Genomic DNA, 24235 nt, shown 5'->3' with positions numbered 1-24235 from the left:
CCACTTAGGCCCTTTGCATCAGGTCCTCTTTTTTTTTTTCGGGTCACAGTCTCAATATAAAACGATATTGCTACATTTAGCAAATCTGCATAAAAAGCCAACATCAGTGAGATTGAGATAGCTTCTTTCTCACCGGATCAACATACCTGCATGTGGGTGAACCTGCCCGGAGAGGGATAGAGGATCAGTGTCTTAGGCGACCTCTGTGAAAGGGTCATTTGACCTCCAAAAGAGTTGAGAACCCATGCTCTAGACCCTTTTTTGAAACCCTGACTTCGTTCTTGCCATGTGCTTCAGCAGAACTCAAGCATCAAGCCACCATGGCATTCTCCAAACCAAATGTACCTTTTTCTGAAATTCGGCTACCCGAGGCACTTTGCTGGAAAGTGAGATCTGTACATTCATTTGCTGCTACCTCCCAGGGTCTGACACGGCTGTCTTTTTGCTTGCTTTCCAGAAAAGAACAGAGGGCATCGTTTCAGAGGACCTTCGGACATCTCTCAGGGTGACTTTGCTTAGAGAACTCAGTATTAACCCCAAGCAGTGAAGGCCCACTTGGTCACTAATTCTGCTTAGGTCCCCTCGGTACAGCTGTAGCATCAGCAGGGAATCCCCTCTGGCCTGTTGTGTGTTACTTGTATTTCTGCGCTAGTATTGCAGTGCCAATCCAAAAGGCTTCTCTCTACGCTATGAGGGCACTTCAGAAACTTTGTGGAGACATGAAATTAAAAGATAAAAATACAAGCTGAAATTTTCCTTTAAAAATTTTTTATTAAAAAATTATTAATCATATTTTGGGAGCTCTTACAAATATAAAAATCTGGAATTTGGTTAGATCAGCAGTTCTCAACCTGTGGGTCACAACCTCTTTGGGGGTAGAATGACCCTTTCACAGGGGTCCCCGATTCATAACAGTGGCAAATTTAGTTAAGAAGTAGCAGTGAAAATCATGTTATGGCTGGGCGTTACCACATGAGGAACTGTATGAAAAAGCAGCAGCATTGGGAAGGTTGATAACCACTGGTTAGATCAATGGCCACCACCATCAGTTTCACAACACTTTCTTTCTTCTTGAACTCTATCATAAGCTGCATGTTTTTCAACATAAACATCAAGTTCTAACACATTTTGTTAATTGATGAAACCAGCCGTTTAGTCTAATGATAATTGTTAGTTGGTGCTCAACAGTCAACCAAGCAAAAAAAAAAAAAAAGCAAAATGCCCTGAGCATCCCAGAAAACCCTTGCTCTTGACTGGTCTGCTCTTGCTTTTCTGGACCTCTTCCACCTCTTCTTTGCCATGGCTGGCAGTCAGGTTTTACTCCTGTTAACAATTCTAACAAGAAATGCTTCAGAATCTTAATCCCACTTGTTTAAAATTTGCCATTGAAAACCGCTGCTTGAAGCTGTCTAGGTGCAGCACTTCAGTCACCCAGTGACTTGAAAATTTGCTCAACTTCATCAGTCAAAATTGTGTAAATGGTGTCAATTGAGATGCTGATGGAGTTTCTGCTAATCATTGGTTCTTTGCAATTCCTTAACAAGCAAGCCTTATTTTTCCTTGCAAATTTATGTGGATGGTTTGCTGCTGTGGACTTGTCTTTAATGTCTCAAGCTGCTTAAAACAAGTTAGCCATTTGTAAATGGAGTGTGTGTGGCATTGCCTCAGGCATTTTTGGTAAAGCACCAGTAACTTCACCATTCTACTACCCAAACTTCACTATGCAGTTACTGTTGTTCTTGCTTCAGTTTAGAATTCATGTTGCTTTGAGAGGGGCTATTTTCAAACCATTCCCATCCCTAGTGCCTCAAGTTAGAGTCTGCCCAGACAGAATTCCCATGCAAACCAAACTATGAATCCCTGCTGGCTCACTTTGCCCTTCCAGAACAGGGCAGAACTCTTTATGGGGGGTAAAAAGCAACCAAGGCTGGTGTTCAACTACTGACATTGAGGTTAGCAGTTCAACGTGTAACTACCATGCCACCAGGAACCTTTTGGATATAATCGGTTTGAATTTTGTTGTAACATTTAAAATCATGCAAAATATATTCCTAATGTGCATTTTGCATGAACATTTTGAATAGTCCTCAAATTAACACCAAGCCAGATTCTTTCAGTTGTGGAAAGCTGGTTTGCATATTCCTAAGATTTATGGGCAGGGCAAAAAACTGAGGAGTGTGTATGTAGTCTTCTCTACCTTAAGCAGACATCCCATCTACCAGATGACTGAAAATCATTCCTGTACTTTTTGAATTTGAAGTCACTTCCTCCTAGGTAGAACGATGTTTGTGTTCTACCTATATGCTGTATCTAATGTATACACTGAAAAGAACCCAGAGTGCCAGAAATGTATCAAATTTTAAAATATTGCCACATCCTTCTAACACAAAGCCTATCTTGTGGTTTCCTCCTACAGCAGGGTCTTGCTGAGAATATACACAACAAATTCAAGATATTCATGTCCAATTATGTTCAAATTGTACACTATCTCAACTTGGAGTTGCTCCCATTAAAATTCTTTCAAAGGCCCCTGTTAATTCCATACATTAATTCTTAAAAAAAAAAACAAACCCATAATGCTAAATTAGTTTAAGATACTGGGGGGACACTTTTGGTTGAAACTTTAGATTATTTCAGGGGAATAGAATCAGGGGCTCAATTTACTGATGTGACTCAAGTCCAGAATCCTTGATATTATCATCTAGCTGGCTTTAGGCAGAGGGCTAAGTTAGAGAAAAAGCACAAGAGTCAAAATCTTTCAGAATACTTTTACTTTTGAGACATGATGGAAAAATAATAGATAACACATGGAAAATTAAGACATGATCAGAGATGATAGTGAAGACAATCTAGCCAGAAAGCTTTGTCAGTTAACAGAAGTTAGAGTATTGACATACTGCAGGTTCAAAAGGAATCAGTACTCCTCTCCTTCCTCCTCACCCTCTCCTTCAACAGAATCCACCCCCACCTCCTCATAGTCCTTCTCCAGGGCAGCCATGTCCTCCCGGGCCTCAGAGAACTCTCCTTCCTCCATCCCCTCACCCACGTACCAGTGGACAAAGGCACGCTTGGCGTACATCAGGTCAAACTTGTGGTCCAGGCGAGCCCAGGCCTCAGCGATGGCTGTGGTGTTGCTCAGCATGCACACAGCTCGCTGCACCTTGGCCAGGTCTCCACCAGGGACCACAGTGGGAGGCTGGTAGTTAATGCCAACCTTGAAGCCAGTGGGACACCAATCTACAAACTGGATGCTGCGCTTGGTTTTGATGGTGGCAATGGCAGCATTGACATCTTTGGGAACCACGTCACCACGGTACAACAGGCAGCAGGCCATGTATTTCCCATGGCGGGGGTCACATTTCACCATCTGGTTAGCTGGCTCAAAGCAAGCATTGGTGATCTCTGCTACAGAAAGCTGTTCATGGTAAGCTTTCTCAGCAGAGATGACAGGGGCATATGTGGCCAGAGGGAAGTGGATGCGGGGGTAGGGCACCAGGTTGGTCTGGAATTCTGTCAGATCTACATTCAGGGCACCATCAAATCTGAGGGAAGCAGTGATGGAGGACACGATCTGGCTAATCAGGCGGTTAAGGTTGGTGTAGGTTGGGCGCTCGATATCGAGGTTCCTGCGACAGATGTCGTAGATGGCCTCATTGTCTACCATGAAGGCACAATCTGAGTGCTCCAGGGTGGTGTGGGTGGTGAGGATGGAGTTGTAGGGCTCAACTACAGCTGTGGACACCTGGGGGGCGGGGTAGATGGAGAACTCCAGCTTGGATTTCTTGCCATAATCAACTGAGAGGCGCTCCATCAGCAGGGATGTGAACCCGGAACCGGTGCCCCCACCGAAGCTGTGGAAAACCAGGAAGCCCTGGAGACCTGTGCACTGGTCAGCCTGCAAAGGGGGATAAAAAAATGGAAACATACTCCATTCAGTGACAGTTCTATTTTCTTTTTGTTCATGAGCCATATTCAATGCCTTACAATGTAAAATTATACAATCACCTGCTTGATGCTTTTTATATTGATGCAAGCATAAAGAATCAACAAAAGTCATCTGTACTCCAACTGTCCCAGACCTCAGTGCTGTGTGCTTTCAAATCCAGTCAATTCAATGAGTATTCTAAGCCTCATGTTCCTATGGAAGATTCCTGAAACAACACCCTGCACTCACCAGCTTGCGGATTCTGTCCAGTACCAGGTCGATGATCTCCTTGCCGATGGTGTAGTGCCCACGGGCATAGTTGTTGGCAGCATCCTCCTTGCCTGTGATGAGCTGCTCAGGGTGGAAGAGCTGGCGGTAGGTGCCAGTGCGAACTTCATCTACAAAAGGAAGACAGAGTGGCCGCCCATCACCAACCACCCACACAACCCTCTAGGTGGAGCCCCCAGGAACCACGCCCCTGGGACTCGACTCCACCAGGGCTGCAGAGTGCAACTCACCAATGACTGTAGGCTCCAGGTCTACAAACACTGCCCTGGGCACATGCTTGCCCGCGCCAGTCTCACTGAAGAAGGTGTTGAAGGAGTCATCTCCTCCCCCAATGGTCTTGTCACTGGGCATCTGGCCATCGGGTTGGATGCCGTGTTCCAGACAGTAGAGCTCCCAGCAGGCATTGCCGATCTGGACACCGGCCTGGCCGACGTGGATGGAGATGCACTCACGCTGTGGGGGAAAGGAGAGGAAAAAAAAACCCAAAAGGTCATCAGAATTAAACTAGGGACTGTAAAATGTGAAAAAACAGGTTTATTTTTCAACCTACAGTATTATTTTAAGTGCCATTTTCCTTAAGCTATGATAAATTATCTACACGGGCTCATCCTTCAAGCATTTCTGGTTCTTTCCCTTCCAGTTCCAACTGGGTGGTCAGGCCAGACATCCGGGCAGTTCTGGCTTGGAAAGCACGTGGCCAGAGCTGAGGAACTGGGCGGGGCTCTGCGGCACAAGATGAATGAGCATTTTGCTGTGTCAGTGCCCACTCCTCCCCTGCAGTCCTGCGCAGAGCAGCACAGCTGCAGAGGGACTTGGGGGCCATATCTGTGGAGGTGAAACCGCCGCCCATCCTCCTTCCTCAGGGTTGGGCCTAGCCCATCTCTGAGGGTGCATATCCGGAATTATCAGCAGCCCAGATCTGGACCAGATCAAATTGCAGTTCCCTTAAAATCCCTCACTGCCACCAGCTGCTCCCACAAGCATTCCTAACACAGCAGGGAGGCCAGGGAGCGGCAGATGGCCTGGACAAGCTGTTGGGGGAGTTAATTGTCCTAATTAAATCAGTAACCAGTTGCCCCGGCGTATCACTACCCCACGTGTCAGCGAAGACTTGTGCTCCAAACTTTTTTATGATTTCAAGAAGTAAATCGGCAGACTTTTTTTTTTTAAGGTTCCTGTGCGCTACCGGCGCTCATTTGCACCTAGGGCATCACACAGTAGCGGGTCCTGGAGCTTCTGCTAGCTATCAAATAGCTTAATTTGGAAAAATGCCCCCTTCCCCCTCTGGAAAACCAGGCGACACGCCCTGCAGCTAGAAACCCGCAGCGTCGCAGTGCGCACGCGCGCAGGCTGCAGTGGCGGGAAGGTAACGGTCGCGCCTGCGCTCTGGCCTCCCTGCGTCCGCTTTTCCCGCCCGCCCCCGCTTTTGGCGCCGAGGAGGAAGTGCGCGCCGCGCCCGCGTGTTAACGGGGGAGGGGTGGGCGCGCGCGGGAAAAGGCTGCCAGGCGTCTAGGCGCCGCGGGCCACCCTTACTAACTGCCCCCCCCCGGCGCCCCAGAATCCGAGCAGAAACGGGAGGCCCGCTCTCGCGGCCCCACCAACCGGGGTCCCACCTCCTCCGCCCTCTCTCCCTCCGGACTCGGGCGGCATCGGCCCCCAGCTCTCGAGGCCGGAGTCCCGGCTGGCTCTCCGTTCTTCCCCGAGCGAGCCCGGCGCGCGCTGCCCACTCACCATGCTGGCGACGCGTCGGGAGGCGAAGGGGAATGCGGCGGGAGCGGGCTGCGGGCTCCGGTTACCGTCCCCGACAAGCTAAGAGTCGAGGTAAGTAACGCACTGAGGCGGGGGCGGCGCGGCCGCCGCTTAAGTAGCGGCCCGGCCCGGAGGGCGGGCACTGGCGGCGCGGCGGCCGGCGCGCCCACTGGGCGCCGAGCCTGCTGCCGCAGAGGCGGGGTCCTCCCCGGAACCCCCTCCCCTCGCGGGCCGCAGTCTGCCGCAAGGCGGGGGGCGGAAGTGAGCCTCCGGGAAGGGGGTGCAGGCCGGCCGTTCTCCCGAGAGCCAGGCCTCCCCGCCGCTTCCCGGACGCAGCATGCGACGCTTGTCTGCCGGCCGGCCAGCTCGGCTGGGGACGTGCCTCTGGCCACAGCTCGTCCGTCGCTGCGCCCGGCCGTTTTCTCTTCTCGTCGCCTTCATTTTAGACAGTGCGGGCTGGAGTCAAAATCCTGATCTTGTGGAGGGCCCGATGCCTATTCAATTGGTGTGGAACTAAAGGTCACCAATGATACTTTAGTCATCCGAAGAGCAGTAAGGGGTTAAACACTGGAGTCGTCAAAGGGGCAGCTTAGGCCTCGTGATTAGAACCTAAGACACCACCACCCCCCGCCCCCCACCCCATCCCCGGGGGCAGGCCAACAAGGCTTGCTTTTATTGAGTGACTGATCCATAGGACTGCTAAGGCCACTATGTACAGAGAAGAGAGGGGGCAGTTTTATTTCTTGGTCTCTTCCTCCTTGCACAGTCTTGATGAGCTCTTCTTTCTTGGCCTGGAGTTGCTCCTCTCGGCGGCGCTTGCGTGCTTGCTTCCTTGGTCTTAGACCTGCGCGCCTCAGCCGGGTCAGCCAGGAGCTTCTTGGGAGCCCTGTCTGCCTTCAGCTTGTGGCTGTGCTCCGCGAGAATCCGCTTGTTCTTAAACACGCTCCCCATCACCTTCAGGTACAGGCTGTGATACATATGGCGGTCAATCTTCTTGGACTCCCAGTAGCTCCTGAGCAGCGGGCACTGAATCCCCATCCTCTCCATCCACGTGACCTTCGCGGGCAGGCGAGCATTGGCAGTACCCTTTCGCTAACCTATGCCCACACGCCTGCCCTTCTGGCGGGCTAGGGTGTTTTTGCGGCATCGGGCCCGAGGATGGACGGTCACAGGCTTGTGGATGATAAGGCCCTCTTTGGTCCGTTTCCGGATGTGCTGACGGGCGTTGGCATTGGCAGTTTCATTGGTCTCCTTGGGGTCCACACAGACTTTCTTGTCGCCACAGCGGAGGACACTGGAGGCGAGCCTCTTCTGAAGCTGAGCATGCACATGGCTGCGGCCGCAGCGCCGAAAGGAAAGCAAGACACCATATTTTATGGGACTGGTTAGTGCGGTGTCAGTGAGCCACCGGTCTCCACCCTTTAGGACAGAGTAGAACCGCCCCATAGGGCTGTCAACAAGCCCACTGCCACTTCTTTCTCCAGCTGAGCGTGTGCACATCTCCGACCTTTCAGTTAGTCTCGTTCCTGTGCCACCAGGGCTCCAGAAACAGCCTAGGGACTTTCAAAAAGGGAAACGGAAAGGCCTTTCACATTTGGAAGCTGAATTGACAAAATTCAGACAGAGTCTTGGGTAGGGAGGAAATAATCTGACAGGAAAGGATAAGGGGAGTAGGAATTCCTAGTGCAACGAAAAACTCACTGCCATTCTGACCCGCAGCGACCCCGGAGGGCCAAGGAGAACTGCTCCTTTGACTTTCTCAGGCCCCAAATCTTTATGGGAGCAGACAACCTCATCTTTCTCCTGAGAAGCAGCTGGTAGTGTTGGAACTGCTGATCTTGTGGTTAGCAACCCAACCCCAACGCACAAACCACAATCCACCAGAACTTCTTTTGTGTTAGAGTTTTGTAAATTAGACTATTTTAATTGGTTACATCAAGCTCTATGTCATTTGGGTGGAGACACCAATAGGATACCTAGGGCAAGTGGTTTTTTCTCCTCCCAAAAAAAGGATCCACCCACGTCCCCACCCCCACCCCCCAAAAAAGCTTTGAAAGGCAATGACAAAGTATTAGTTGGCCTTGGCTGCAAAGTGTGACTGTTAGCTAGCTGGACTCTTATTTTCTGTCTACTCTGGGTGGTAGCCATTGGAAAGCAGGCAAACCCATCCTCCGAGCTCTTTGCAGAAGATTGGAGCTTTCCCTGCTGAGCTTTTCTCCTGTGGGCCTGTAGGTCTCCCCAGATACCTTACTAAAACCATTAGCTTTGCTAGTGTTCTTATCTGTGTATTCCCTTGTTAGGAACGAGGACGTTTTTCACTCCCTGATGAGTAATAGTGTCAAATAGGATCTTTAAATGTAATCTAATCTTTATCTGTTTAAGATCAGAAAACCTATTAAACAATGCTAAATTAATTTTTCTGCTATCTCTATCTGAAAAGAAAGACCAGCAGTTCTTTTTGACTCATGCTAAACCTAATAGGTCTATTAGTTCATATGGTATATTCATGTATACACTTTACCCGTATTTAACAACTACATAGTTATTTGTGGTCAGACCATAAACACTGTATCAACACTTTAATTCTTAATGTAGGCTTTTCATTGGACTCTTTCAGGGTCTGTAACCATTTGCTCTCATTGTTGCAGTAGAAAATACTGTTGCCACTGGAGCTACTCCCATCTTTGCTACATCATATTGTGGCTGCTTGCTCCTATTCTGAGCAATCAGTAACATTTTTGGTAGTTCCAAAATACAGTTCTATAGTGTGGTGGGACACAAGGAGAGTTCAGGAAACAGTTTGTTCATTTAACCAGTCCTACAGAGAAAGACAAAAATAACAAGTAGTGACAACTTACTAAGCAGCCAGCTATTTACAGACATTTGACTTTCATTCTTATTTCCAGCATTACACATTTACAGAGAACCATTTTGTGTCCTGCTTTTCACACACACAGGTGATAGAGAAGAAAGGATATTGGACTATACTTTATTCTCTGTTTTAATAGTGACGTGACTTTGGTCCTTCCCAGTCTCTTGGTTGAGCATTTTTTAAAAACATTTTATTAGGGATTCATACAACTCATCGCAATCCATACATACATCAATTATGCAAAGCACATCTATATATTCTTTGCCGGTTGAGCATTTTTTAATGGAAATCAGTTTTAAGTTGGAATCATGTTTTCTTTTTCTCATACTGCCAAATTCAATTCTAGTAGTAATTAGCTTTATCTTCATATATGCTGATTACAATATCTTATATCACACTATTATTTTATAGTTCTTAATAGAATCTGAATTACTTTATGTGTACATTTATTTACTTGTTTAAAAATACTCTCTTAACCAGGATACAAGCTCCATGTTTATTTTTGGAGTCAATTTCAGTTGTCTTTCCCCAAATCTCCTTTTTACATCCTTTCTTACCAAAATCCACTGTCATTTAATCAATTCTGATACATAGTGAGCCTACATCGGGCTTCTGAGACTATAGGTATTTATAGGAGCAGACAGGTCCGTGTCACTCAGAGCAGCAGTTGGGTTTGAACTGCGGATGGCCCGTGCACCACTCGGGCTCCTTTCCTTTCCAGAGGAACATCTTCCCCATCCTCTGTTCCCTTAAAGGGTATTTTTGCGCTCAGTTCCAGGGGATGAATCAAGACAATTGTGTTTACTTTGTGGGATACTCACTTTCTCTGTCTCCTTTGCAGTTGGACCCAAATTTGGGCAATGGAACATCAAAGAGAGTCTATTGGAGTTTTAATGAATGATTTTCGTTCTCCTTAGAAAGAGACAGCTCATTTAAGGAAAACCCTTCTGTTTTTAAAAAATATCTGTAGCCTAGAGCCAATTTAAGACCTTGAGGAGAATGCAAGGAGAATCATAGATGCCAGCTAGTACTTTGGATTATGGGGTTCGTGCTCCAACCTTAAAGACCACCTAACTCCACATTTCATTTTTAAAAAAACCATAAAAGTTCATAATTTAAGCCGTTGTATGTAGGCTGTATCCCTAGTGCCGAGAACAGTGCCTGGCACTTCCAGGTAACTTCTCCCATCCCCCTTTTCTTCTCTACTAGCAGAACCTTAGTTTGTTGAGAGCAGAGCACTCAGGGATCCCCCAGCCCCCTCAGGATGACCAAGTGACTAAGTGCTGCTAAGTAGGATTCTGGTTAGTAGAGATGTTAATGAGTTGTTTGATGGGACTCCTGGGGAAACTTCTTAAATAGGAGGATTGACAGCCGTGGCACATGTCTTTGACCATTTCCTCATTTGTTTTTGTCCAGAATGGGTGTATGATAGAGTTTTACTCATCTGTGTTATGACAGTAAAGTTATCTTATGCCATAAACTAAGACTGGTGGAAGAAATGGTGTAGGTTCCTGATGACATCCTGGTTTGTCTGCCTCTGGACTTCTCATTATGGGAGGAAAATAAAACTGATCTTTATTTCCTTTTGGGGGGGGTCAAAGGGTCAGTATCATCTTTTTGCAGTTGATCATAATTCATAAATTGATGCAGTTTTGAAATTTCTCATCTGGTTCTGTATTTTTTCCCCCATAGTTAGGTTCAGCTGCTAGGAGCCCTGGTGGTGTAGTGGTTAGGAGTTGGGCTGCAATCCACATGGTCAGCAGTTTGAAACCACCAGCATCACCAAGGGAGAAAGACTGGGTTTTCTACTCCCATAAACAGTCACAGTAGTCTTGGAAACTCGCAGGGGGTCACTATGAGTCAGCACTGACTTGATGGCAGTGAGTTTGTGTTTCGGTTTGCTCAGATGAAAATTTGAAATAACGGCAGAGTAAATGTTTTGACAGAAGTCCAGGTGGCACTGTCAGGTAAGTGTTGTAATGTTAATCACAAGATCAGTGGTTCAGCTCCACCAGCCTCTCATTGGGAAAAAGATGAAGCTGTCTTTTCCTGTAAAGATCGATAGTCTTGGAAACCCTATATAGGGTTGACACTATGAATTGGAATTGACTCCATGGTGATGTGATATATATATATATATATATATATATATATATATATATATATATATATATAATCACTTCTTTTCCCCTTGACTTGCTTTCCATTTCTTCTTAGTACATTTATTATTTGTTTATTATTCTGTCTTCCTAATTTTAGAATGTAACTTCTAAAAGAGAACTAGTTTGTTTGTTTTGCTTTAGTTATATATAGTAGGCTATCAATAAATATGTATTTAATATGAATTAAATGTATAATGTATATTCCCAAATGCCTACCCCGGGGCTATTCATGTATTTGGTACTTGTTTAAGTTGGGTTCTCTTGAGAAGCAACCCAGTGAAGTTTATATGTAGAAAACTAAAACCCATCAAGCCAATTCTGATGCATAGCAACCCTACAGAAGGTTTCTGAGACTGTAGATCTCTGTGGGAGCAGGTAACCTAGTGTTTCTCCTGAGGAGTGAAAGGTGGCTTTGAACTACTGACCTTGTGGTTAGCAGCCCACAGTGTCACCAAGGTGTGTGTGTTATAGAGATGAACAGTTCAGATGAGAGGCTTTGAAGCAGCAGAGGTGGATGAGTCTAAGGTCAGCAGATATGATGGCAGACTTCTGGGGCTATAGATAGAGGCACGTGAATTCAAGGTGACAGGTAAGAAAATAGGACAGGCCCAAAGAATGAGGTCGATGAGCCAGCGTCCACTTATATTAGAAGTAGGCCTCACTCTTGAGGAGATCTCATCACGGGGCATTATTAGTAGGTCTCATCTACACAACCTTTAAGGGGAAAAAAAACTTTAAGATTCTAGTCCAGCCAAGTTGACATAAAACTGTAACTATCCCACTACTTCAAACATAGTAGATAGATGAATAACTGAATCGAGAGATATCACTAGTATGTTGCTTCCTTTTGTATGAGGAGATTACAGTTGTATATGTAAGAGCCAGTTCCACTGAAATTGAGTTTTGAAATAGCAATCCAGGTTCTCAACCTTAATCCTTTGTACCTCAATGATTTGATGGGGTTGTCATTCTTCAACTTTTGACAATAAGGGGAATAATTTCACAGAGAATCTTCTGTAATGAATGGCATTGCTTAAGGTTATTTTTTATCTTCTGAATTTATTCAAATACAATTTGGTCAAATAAACATTTTGACCTCATAGACAATGTTATGAAAGTGATTGCATCTTATGCAACATTTCTTGTTATTTTGGCAAAAGTCAAGTTCAAGAGCTACTTCCCACATGTTTTGCCAAGTAATATCCATTTCTGCATGATAGAATGAATTTATTTTAAAACAACCAAGAAAACTATCGATTTGATTTTATAACACAGTTGCATACAGATGACCCTTATTGTTGTTGGGTACCATTCAGTTCTGACTCCTATCCTTTCACCATACTTATTGAGCAAATTATAGGAGAAGCTGGACTGTCTGAGGAAGAATTTGTCATCAAGATTAGTCATTAAAAAAAAGGATTATTCATTTGTGTTAGGTGGCCTCACAATTGTTATATTGGAGGACATTGCAGCCACTGTGTTGACCCATCTTATTGAGTTATCTTCTTTCACAGATCTTCTCCTTTACCAAGTACAATGCCCTTTTCCAGGGGCTGTTCTCTCCTGATAACATATCCAAACCATCCTGGTTTCCAAGGAGTTTGGTTTCTAAGGAGCTGTACTTCCTCCAAGACAGATTTTGCTTTTTTTGTTCTGGGAGTCAATGGTACTCTCAATATTCCTCTGAATATTCTGTGGTGTTGACCACAGTTCAAAGGCATACATTCTAGAGTTTTCCTTATTCACCGCCCAACTTTCACAAGCCTGTGAGGCAATTGATAATAAGGTGGTTTGGGGCCAGGCAGTCTTTACTCCTCAGTGATAGCTTTGTTATTTAACACTTTATTTAAATAGGTCTTGTACAGCAGATCTGCCCAATGAAAGACATCATTTAATTTCTTGACTACTGCTTGATGAGCATGGTTGTGGATCCACGTACTGTGAAATCTTTTACAACTTCAAACTTTCCAAGATTTATCAGGATGTTTGTTACTTCTTGGTCCAGTTGCAGGAATTTAGGTTTATGTTGAGTGTCAGTCACACTGAAGGCTGCAGTTCTGGATTTTTATCATCAAGTACTTCAAGTGCTCCTTATTTTCAGCAAGCAGGGCTGTGTCATCTGCATATTTAAGGTTGTTAGTGAGTTTTCTTCCCATCCTGATGCCTTCTTTGTCATAGAGTCCACCTCAGATGATTTGCTCAGCACACAGGTTGAATCAGTACAGTGAACGGGTAGAACCCTGGACACACACCTTTTCTGATTTTAAACCTCAAAATATTTCCTTGTTCTTTGTGAACAACTGTCTCTTGGTCCATGTACAGGTTCCCCATGTCTTGGGTTTTTCATTTTTCTCAAAAAATAAAAATTATTTTCAGTAACATTTCACTTGAATGTTATATTAAGGGTATTGTTTAATAAGTTCCACATTCTCTTGGGTAAGTTACCTTTCTTTGGGATGGGCACAAATATGGATCTCTTTCAGTCAGTTGACCAGGGAGCTGTTGCCCAAATTTCTTAGCATAGACTAGTGAGGGCTTCTAATGAAATAAATCTACTTTGGCTATACTATTATTTTTTGTACAGTGGTACCTGACTCAAGAGCCCAAGGTACTTCATAGACAGCTTTTAGGGGTTGGTGAACTTCCTGATATGATGTACAAAAATCTGTATGAACTTTGAAGAGAGGCATTAAGTGGTAGAGCTTGTTCTTCAATCTAAGCTGGCATTGTCACTGCTTTGACTTGCAGAATGTGGCAGAAATGAAACTGTATTTGATCTAAGCCTAGCTCTTATGAAGCCTGCTGGTTTTGTTTTCATTTTTAGAAAAGTCGCCAAGCTAACAAAGGAGCATCTACATAGGAAGAGAGAGGGGCCACCCACCGGCCAACACAAAGGCCCAAAAGGTGAATGAGACTGAGGATCCTTGACATTCTAGTCCCAGCTGAGTTTCCAAGTGACTGCAACTCATTAGTGACTTTGGTAAGACTTGGAACAAGGTTACCTAGCAACCACCCCACCCTGTCTTCCCACTGGAAAAATAGGTCCTTGATCTTCCTCCGCCCAGAATGTGCAAGCTGCATGCCTGCGAATCAACATGCACTGTTGTGCTTCCGAATTTAGACCAGGAAACGGGAAGCACAGGCCACGTTTAAGGCAAATATACAGACAAGTGTCAACACTCTCGGAAATACCCTGCTGAAAGCTTACTCGATTGAAAGCAAAATATTTTGGGACCTGCTGGGACACAGAACCCTCAGAGATGGCAGAAAAGGCGCCATCTTGGAAAGACACTGACCCCTGGTATTCCCATCCGATCTATGAGAGATACTGGCAGCATTATCACCAAGGAATGGCCTGGATGCAAAACCACCGCCTTGCTTACAGGAAGGCTCTAGAATCCTACGCCAGTCTTCTGTGGTACTTCTCTGCTCTGTCTCTAAACCACAGCCATCCTGCTGAGCAGAGTGAAAGTCCTTGGCCCTCCTACAGCCCTCACTCAGGTGCCCAGAGCCCGCAGGGTGCACATCTGCCTCCTTGGGGGTCCCGGCAGCACCCATGTGACTGCGCTCGGTTCCAGGCCTGTACCAGAGAAGTGGCAGCTTGGACGTCAGAGGAGACGATGGTAAGCGAGTCAGACGGGGAGATTGAGTGTGACCTGAGCAACATGCAGATCACCCCGGAGCTTCGAGAGTACTTTGAGCAGACCGAGCGGCACAAAGAGGAGCGACGTCGGCTGCAGCATCTGGAGGATGTGCGCCTCAGCGAGTATGTGAAAGCTGACCAAGGCCTGTACTGCCCCATACACCGGTCGACGGAGCCTCCTTCTGAGAGGCCTGGTGAGAGGCGCCAGGCTGAGATGAAGCGTCTGTACGGGGATAGCACCAACAAGATCATGGCCATGGAGGCAACTGTGCAGCTGAACTTCAACAAGCTCTGTGATCGCAAGCAGCCCAAGTACTGGCCAGTGATTCCCCTGAAGTTCTAAGGCTGCTTTGGGCCCAGCCACCCTGCTGTTGGCACTCAGGGAATAGGCCATGAGGTTGTAGGGCCTGGAGTCAGACTGTGCCCTAACCCCTCCCTGTCTATCCTGGAGTCTTGTTATATTGTCAATGTGGTTTAATTCATTAAAGTTATCCACCTGCAAAAAACACAAAAACATAGAACAACAACTGTCCATGTGCCATGGAATTATGAAAAGGCATGATTTTCCCCTATTTTATTAGGAGTTAATCCAGATACCATAATATTCCATAATTCAATCGTATCGAGCGGTGTTGTATAGTTGCTACAAAAATCAGTTTCAGAACATTTTCATCCTCCTTGAACTCCTTGATATCAGCTCTCCCTATCTCACCTCTTTTGCTGTACATCCCGCTCCCCCAACCCTTATTCTAGTTGTTGTCTTTATAGATTCACCTACCCTGGGTTTCATATACCAGAGAACTTGGAAAAACACATAACAGAGAGTCAAGAAGGCTACCAACAATGATAAAGTACAACAGAGAGAAATCCCAATAAGAAAAAAATATTAAAAACCAGATCACACCCAAAGTGAACCAGAAGGGAGATCAAGTGACCAGGTTTTAGCCGTTCATGTTAGATTTATCATTTTAATCTACTATAGTCATCTTCCCGGTACTCTGATTATTCTCATCCCTCAATTGTGGTTAGAAGGAGGTTTATACCCTGTGTAGATCCTGCAAATGTATTTTGGGCTTCCACTTTGATCGCTATTTTGTACACCAGAACCTCAAAAGTTAAGCTTTGATAATATTTGTTCCTTTGGATTATATAATTTTACAATCCTTGGATCATGGAATGTTGTGCTTCTTCCATGTGGCTTAGTTAATGGCTCACTTAGATGGATGCTTGTTTGGAAACAATCCTGGAAGACCCTAGATGCTATTCTATCTACTAGTTGGGCACCATCTAATTTCTTCACCAGACTTTGCTATAGTACCTGTATCTTCTGGGCTTCCTTCTGAGAGCAAGTACTGACCAGAGCCATGTTATAACAACTGATTGCTCTTAGATTGGAGCTAGGATTAAATGTGAGCCCCCAATCCATCCCTGAATCTATGTTTTTTATCTGTTTCTGGTACACCTTCAAGATATCTTGTTAATTTATGGTAGAAAAATCTTACTGATCATCTTCCTGGAGCATAAGGACCTTCTGTTTATGATGTCATTGATTAGCCCATGGTACTAATTTTAAAATAGTATTGAGAGGGGGCTTAAACGAATGTAGGCTTACTCTCACAAAATTTAAATTATTCACTTGTATAAAATAAATCCTTATGTGTTTAGACACTATTTGCACAAACAAGTTGATGGTCAGGCAAAACTTAGAATAATATTCACTGATAATGTCAGCCACAGTTCTACCAGAGTAGTATATAACTTAATATAGCAAGTTGAGCACTGAAGTAGTAAGTTAATGATAGTCCACCTACCAAGGGTTCAATGCTCTTGGTATATAGCTGCTTTCTGCTGCTTCATACACCATGTAGTTTCAGTCTTAAGTCTTCAGGTCACAGGTGTGTTTAAGGTAAAGTCTATATTATTAATGTATTGTCAGCTTATCAAAGGAATTGTGATTTGTTAATGCTGAAAAGCTGAAATATATATAAAAATATGTTTGGTTTTAGTTTGACTCCATGTTACTTTCTTATTAACAGTGTAAAGGGGTTCCAATTTCTACACATTCTTTTTTGTTTAATCATTTATAACAATCCATACATACATCCATTGTCTCAAGCATATTTGTACATATCATCATTCTCAAAGTATTTTCTTTCTACTTGAGCCCTTGGTATCAGCCCCTCATTTTTTCTCCTCCCTCCCCTCCCTTCCTCCCTGCCTCATGAACCCTTGATAATTTATAAAGTATTTTTTTTCTTGTCTTGAACTGTCCAGTGTCTCCCTTCACCTCCTTGACTGTTGTCCATTCCCCAGGGAGGGGTTATAGGTAGGTCATTGTGATGGGTTCGCCCTTTCTCCCTCCACCTTCCCCTTCCTCTCCTGGTATGGCTACTCTCAGTATTGGTCCCAAAGAGTTTATCTGTCCTATATTCCCTGTGTTTCCAACTTAAAAAAAATCATTTTATTGGGACTCATACAACTAATATCACAATCCATACATCAATTATATAAAGTACATCTGTACATTAATTACCAAAACAATTCTCAAAACATTTACTCTCCATGACAATGCTTCTTTTTGAAAGTATCTATTCTGAAAAAAAAAAAGAAAATATCTATTCTGTCACTCTGTGTTGTTGTTTGTTTGTTTGTTTTACCACATTTGTATATTCATTGCCCTTATCATTCTCAAAACATTTGTTCTCCACTTAAGCATCTGGCATCAGCTCCTAATTTTTCCCCTTCTTCCCCACTCCCCCTCCCTCATGAATCCTTGATAATTTATAAATTATTCTTTTGTCATATCTTGCCTTGTCAGACGTCTCCCTTCACCCACTTTTCTGTTGTCCATCCCCCAGGGAGGAGGTCACATGTAGATCTTTGTAATTGGTTAACCCTTTGCAACCCACCCTCCCAGTATCGCCACTCACACCACTGGTCCTGAAGGGATCATCTGCCCTGGATTCCCTGTGTTGCCAGTTCCTATCTGTACCAGTGTACATCCTCTGGTGTAGCCATATTTGTAAGGTAGAATTGGGATCATGATGGGGATGGGGGAGGGGGCAAGGAAGCATTTAGGAACTAGAGGAAAGTTGTATGTTTCATTGTTGTTACATCGCACCCTGACTGGCTCGTCTCCTCCCCAAGACCCTTCTGTAGGGATGTCCAGTGGCCTGCAAATGGGCTTTGGGTCTCCACTCTGTATTCCTCTTCATTCACAATATGATTTTTTGTTCTGATGATGCCTGATACCTGATATCTTCGGTACCTTGTGATCACATGGGCTGGTATGCTTCTTCCATGTGGACTTGGTTGCTTCTGAGCTAGATGGCCACTTGTTTACCTTCAAGCTTTTACGACCCCAGATGCTGTATCTTTTGTAGCTAGGAACCATCAGCTTTCTTCACCACATTTGCTTATTCACCCACTTTGTCTTCAGCGATTGTGTTGGGAAGGTGAGCATCATCGAATGACAATTTAATAGAAGAAAACATTTTTGCATTGAGGGGGTACTTGAGTGGAGGTCCAATGTCCTTCTGCTACCTTAATATTAAACCTATAAATATATGCACATGAGTCTATTTCCCCATACTCATATATAAGTATATTTACATGCCTTTATTTAGACTTCTATAAATGCTCTTTGCCTCCTAGCTCTTTCCTCTATTTCCTTTTGACTTTCCTCTTGTCCCACTATCATGCTCAGTCTTCATTTGGGTTTCAGTAATTGCTCTCGGTTACATTACCCTTGATTACACCCTACCAGGCCTCCTACACCCTCCCCACCACCAATTTGGATCACTTGCTGTTCCCGTCCCTGGGTTTGTTAACACCACTACCTTTCCCCCCAGTCCCCCTCTCCTATGTCCCCCCAGAACTGTTGGTCCTGTTGTTTTCTCCTCCAGATTGTTGATCCAGCCTATCTTATTTAGACAGACCTGTGGAGATACTAACATGCACAAAATTTAGACAGAGCAAAACCAAGCAACAATATACAATAAAACAACAAACCAATAACAAAACACAACAAGAAAGAAAAGCTTATAGTTAGTTCAAGGACTTTGTTGGCCTTTAGGAGTGTTTTTCATATATTTTAAAAAATCAGTCTTTATGAAAGTATTTAAAATACTACATCTCTGGGGGCAAACCTGAAAGTTACCCAGTATTTTATTTATCTTTTTCATCCCTCCAACCCCGCCCTGAACCCCTTACGCTTATCATCCATCCAGTACTTTCTGAAAAAGTAAATGCAAACACAAAACACTGACAATGTTCTTTAGTAAATGGAAATTCCAGAGCAGTCCAAGTTTAGAATTTTGCTTCCAATATGTGGCGCAAGGAGATCAATATAGGAAAAAATAACCAATGGTACTTGTTGATGCATTCAAAATGCTCCTGAGAGTCCATAGCTGTTTTGAGATTTTGGTGATGTAATCCTGAAGAAAGTTTCAACAGATTTTGCAGACAACTCTCAGAGAATAAGTCTGATAATTTTTCTATTTCTGCCAAGGTGACTGAAAACAGGGAAGTCTTTTCATCAGAGGTTAGTACAGATGTCAATTTTTTTCCTTTTTATCTTCCTCATTTTTTTTTTTTTGCAGATATGGTTTTAGATCTTCCTCTTCCTTGTCTGATGTGATCTGAATGGCTGTGACTTCATGACCTATTTCTGTTTCTAAATCCGTATTTACTGTAGAATTTATCTTCTCTCCCATAACACTCTGTTCGCCTCCTCTTGGCGTCATGCTTGTTTTCTGTAGAAGGTGTTGATTTCTCTGAGAGAAAAAGTAGCTACAGGGATATGATTTACATGCAACAGGTACCTGGCCCCCCAGTGGCCACTTGGTTGAATTTAGGGCAAGATTTGGTGGCCATCTTCACTTTCTTGGCTCGAGGGCAGACCTGCTCCTCTCCCCTTGGCGGCAACAGCGGCAGCTCAGGCCTTGGTGGGTTACTTTTAAAGTAAATTTTGGAGTTGTTTGATACACAGTAATAGATAATTGAAACAATGCTTATATATACATCTCAGGAGAGAATATATCAATTATTGTCAGTCTCCATTACAATTAAATCTGCTAATGTAGCAGAATGGAAATACTGAAAATTCTTTAGAGAATCCCTCATAAATATTTCTTTTTCTAATGTGTTCCTGATGAATATTAGCAGCAATGTTCTTGGGATTACTGTATATCCGTTCACTCTTTGAAAGTACAGTGCAGCTATTGAACTTGGCAATTAAATGCAAGGTCATATGGTTTAACAATCTAGAGGGGGTAGGAGTTAGGTAAGCTTAGGTAAAAAAAACTTTGGGAAACTAAGGAGAAAACTTCGTATACCATCCTTCTAGTTTAAGTAGAATTTGAGCACTAGATCAGAATTCTTCCCACCCTCTGAATAATACACAAGAACATGTACAGATATACATAGAGGAATGAACAAAAGCAGCACTAAAGTTCTAACCTATAAAATATGGTCAAAATATATTTACATATATGAGTCTACTGGATGTATTCAACTACTATCATAAATAGGGCAGACATAGTAGGGAGGGAGTGTCTTAGACTTGAGGTAGAACTTTTCTGGACAAAATAAATGTTGGGAGTAGAATCTGAATAGAATTGAATGCAACATTTAGGGCCATAGTATCATAGAACAACTCAGTTGGTATAGTGCAGTTCATAAAGTTTATATTCTGCATCCTAATTTGGTGGGTAATATCTAGGGTCTTAAAATCTTGTGAGCAGCCATTTAAAATATAACTATTGGTCTCCATTCATCTGGAGCAAAACAAAAAATAAATATCCCAAGGAGAAATTAGCTAACCTGAATCACCATCTACCTATATCAGTTTCCCAAAGCCTTGATAGGTGCTGGATTGATCCAGAGGGTCTGCAGAAGCAAATACCTATATTTTATCCTGTAAACAAACAAAGTAAATGTCTGTGAGTTGTGTGTGGCTTTTGCAACTGATATCAAACCCATCCAAGAAGTAGAGTGCTATTGTAGGACTGGATGGGATCAGAATTGGGTAAAAGAATGGAAGGTACTGATCTCTTCCTCATAGAAACCATCCTCAGGCCAAGGTGGAGCTGGGATTCATTCCCCTTCTCGTCTGTGTAGTCAGAGGAGGTCAGAGGTAGTCCCATGCCATTTCCTCACCTTGTGATAAAAGGGAGGAAGTAGCCCAATATTGTAGGCAGGTACAGTTTAATGAGGTGATTTAGACACATCTTGTCTGGAGTTAGTAAACTGAATTAGAAGATTCAGAATTAGCAAGGAAAGTTGAGAAATGTAGAAGAGTTTTAAAACTCAGTTAACAGACCTGGTTTAATTAACATAATTGGAACACAGCTCACAATAATGACTGAATACAAATAATTGTAAGTACACGGACCATTTATTAAAAACCATGTGTTAAACCATAAAAGTCTTACCTAGATTCTTTTTAACCTGGTTTCAAGGGACTGAAATCATACAATATTCTCGAACTACAGAGAAGGTAGAAAACAGTTTTTAGTAAACATTTTTAAAATTAGTATTTCACCAAATATAAGGATAAAAAAAACACAATGTGTTTCTAGGGTTCCAGCTCATATATGCATGTGTTTCCATCCATTTAAATGTCTCTGTAATCAGTAGGTGACCAGACAAGTTCTCTCTCAGCAATACACTGTCTAGTCTCATTAGGTTACCTTCAAAAAAAGTAGCTTTCTGCCATCACCCACCTCCGCCCCTCCCAAAAAATCCAATCAAAACTGGCTTCCAAGGGGCTCTCTGCTGGGCCAGTTCAATTCAAGGTAGTGAGAGGTCAGCTCAGAATGTGATGGTGACTATTGAAGTTTCCCAGGGGATAATTTTGATAGATTTTCTGGAAGGACACAGAACTATCACTGGGGCTTATTATGAAGAAGTGTTAAGAAAGTTGAACACACACAAAAAAAGAAAAGTGAACATTGCCTTGGTGAGAAAAAGGCTATGAAACTTGGGCTGAGGAATTTCCCCCCCTCATGACAGACAATGCCCCTATTCATTCATTGAGGAGGGTAGCAAGGGTTGTCCTTTGGAAAGTTTGTTGAGAAACTTAACCCTTCCACCCTACAGCCCTGACCTTGGCTCATCAGACTTCTTTTTCCCAAAACACAAAGAACATTTAAAAAGTACACAATTTGAGTCCCTTGAGGTTGCTAAAACTGCCTTTTTGACATGTAACTGAAGAGTGCAGAATTCTTAGGGAAGGTTAGAGAAGTTGGAAACACCATCTTCAAAAGGGTGTGGTCACTGCTGTTGAGTTGATGCAGACTCAGCAACCCTGTAGGACAGGGTAACACTGATTCTGTTTGGACTGCATAATCCTTACTGCTGGTGGTTTCAAACTGCTGACCTTGTGGTTAGCAGTGCAATTCATAATCCTTAGTGTTCACTCAATCTGGCTAGTAGCAACCTACCTCACTTAGGGGCTTGCCAGGGTGTGTCCTTGAGGATTACCTTACTGGTGACAGTACAGGGGGTTGACTAGTCAATGAGTCATGTCCTTTCAGTCTCCTGAATGCCTTGATTGGAAGGCTCTGAAGAAATCTTGTAAACTCTTCTGACAATGTACATGTCCCACCCAGTGTTATTCCTGCTTCTGTAGTCCCACCAATAACTGTGATCTGTGGATTTGCCACCAATCATGAATTTATGACTTACTTTTTTGTTCACAATTGCCCCAATTGTGAATATCATTTTGACCTGATAGCTTCCCTCAACCAGATGACGTGTCTGTGTGTTTGTCCCTTTTAAGACTTGGTAAAAGTTCTCCTTAAATTGTCTTTGAGTCTGGGGGTCTCTTTTTTATCCTAAAAACAAGGTTTTTAGTCTCAGTAATGAGTAAATAAAAAGAGAAGGTGGTTGGGAAATAGATATGGAATTATCCAGCCAATAACACCTGTAATATTTATTAAATATCAACATTTAATATTTGAATATCACTAGAAATTGAATTTTTAAAACTTCAAATTAAATTATTTTTATGTTATCCACCTGTAGTGTTTTCATTTTGTCATTAAACATGCAGTATTTTATGAGAGATATTTTATACAAATGACTTTTGAAATAGTAACAACAACCAGTCATTCCCTAGTTTAAATAAATTATATTTTTTCCAAAATAAATTCTTATGGATTATTAACAATAAAAAAGTCACTGCTTTGATTTGAGCTACCCTACTCATTTGTTAATCAAATAGTGCCAGTAAAGACCAGAAAGGCATGCTTCGCAAAAGACAAAATGGATAAATATGACCTCAAAAACAGTAAAATCACTTTTTTGTAAATGAAAAGAGACCCTACAGATAGGGAGAAAATTAGGAAAATCGTATATCTGATAAGTGGCTTATATCCAAAAAATGTAAAATATGCCTACAATTCAACAATGAAAAGACAATCAACCAGTCGAAAATGGGCAAAGGACTTGAACAGACATTTCACCAGAGGATACTCAAATGTTCTATAAGCACTTGGCAAAGATACACTGCATCATTTGCTATTTCATTGCCATCAAGTAACTTGCAACTCCCAGTGGCCCTAGTGGACAGCACAGAACTCCACCACAGAGCTTCCAAGGTTGTAATCTGTATGAAACAGTCGGCCACGGTTTTCCCCTGTGCAGAGTCTGGCAGGTGGGAACCACCAACCTTTTCCTTAACACCTGGCACCAAGGGCTCAAGTAGAAGGTAAACGTTTTGAGAATGATGATGGCAACAAATGTACAAATGTACTTGACACAATGAATGTATGTAGGGATTATGACAAGAGTTGTACGAGCTCCCAATAAAATGATTTTTAAAAATTGGTTTATGTCTTGCTGTGCATATCTTTGCTATAATAATATAATCAAAATATGGGGGACATTTTTATAAATAGTAATTTAACTTCAATAAATACTTAAAAATTAAAAACTTATTATCCTTTTTGAATAGTCCTACTTCAAAAGCACCAGGGGTGAAATCAGCCTTCTTTACTACTGATCCCACCTAATTACTATTCTTTCTGAGTGTGTTACACTGCGTTGACTGGAGAGACAAATCCAGAGATAAGAAAGAGTTTTATATCAAAGAGCAATTGTACATTAAGAAAACATCCCAGCCCAGTCCAGATCAAGTCCATAAGTCTGATATTAGCCCATATGTCTGATACTAGTGTATAAATTCCTCTTCAGACTCACACAGCCATGCAATGATGCCAATGCAGGAAGATCACAGACTGGTGGGTGAAAAGCCTTCTGGATCCAGTGGTGGTGGGAGGATCTCAGTGCTGGTTCAGGTCTCCGTTTGGCTCCTCCAGCTCTCCCAGTGTCTCAACATCAGGAGAGTGAAGCAGAGAGAAAGGGTTTGTCCCACCTCCAGGAAGAAAGACAGGATCCCAGAATCCTTATGGGAAGGCCACGCCCACAAGGAGGCAGCATCAGGCTATGACCTGATTGACAGGTTGAACTCCAACCCTATACTTACTTATCAAGTTGACATGGAATTATGTAAGTACCACACTGAGTTACTAAAGCAAAGTAGGTTGTCATTAATGAAGTGAATAGAATAAAGCTTCTAAGACCTTCATTTG

The 24235-nt window shown here is 43.2% G+C and overlaps 1 protein-coding gene and 2 pseudogenes across 1 annotated transcript; 1 reads left to right on the top strand and 2 right to left on the bottom strand.

Annotated features, from left to right (window-relative positions):
- Window positions 1-2754: 2754 nt before the first annotated feature.
- Window positions 2755-6104, bottom strand: LOC142450154 (tubulin alpha-1B chain). The gene is made up of 4 exons (XM_075551751.1): window positions 5945-6104; window positions 4444-4666; window positions 4175-4323; window positions 2755-3895 (listed from the first exon to the last, which is right to left on the bottom strand). Exons 1-4 carry the CDS (start codon window positions 5945-5947, stop codon window positions 2915-2917), a joined length of 1356 nt encoding a protein of 451 aa, XP_075407866.1. The 5' UTR covers window positions 5948-6104; the 3' UTR covers window positions 2755-2914.
- A 594-nt stretch (window positions 6105-6698) lies between these two features.
- Window positions 6699-15651, bottom strand: LOC142450153 (large ribosomal subunit protein eL19-like; annotated as a pseudogene).
- LOC142450152 (gem-associated protein 8 pseudogene) lies at window positions 13825-23629 on the top strand (annotated as a pseudogene).
- The last annotated feature ends 606 nt before the right edge of the window (window positions 23630-24235 follow it).

The sequence above is a fragment of the Tenrec ecaudatus genome, chromosome 6 (genome assembly GCF_050624435.1).
Source record: "Tenrec ecaudatus isolate mTenEca1 chromosome 6, mTenEca1.hap1, whole genome shotgun sequence".
In the NCBI taxonomy this organism is placed as follows: domain Eukaryota; kingdom Metazoa; phylum Chordata; class Mammalia; order Afrosoricida; family Tenrecidae; genus Tenrec; species Tenrec ecaudatus.
This window is presented reverse-complemented; position numbering and strand designations above follow the sequence as displayed.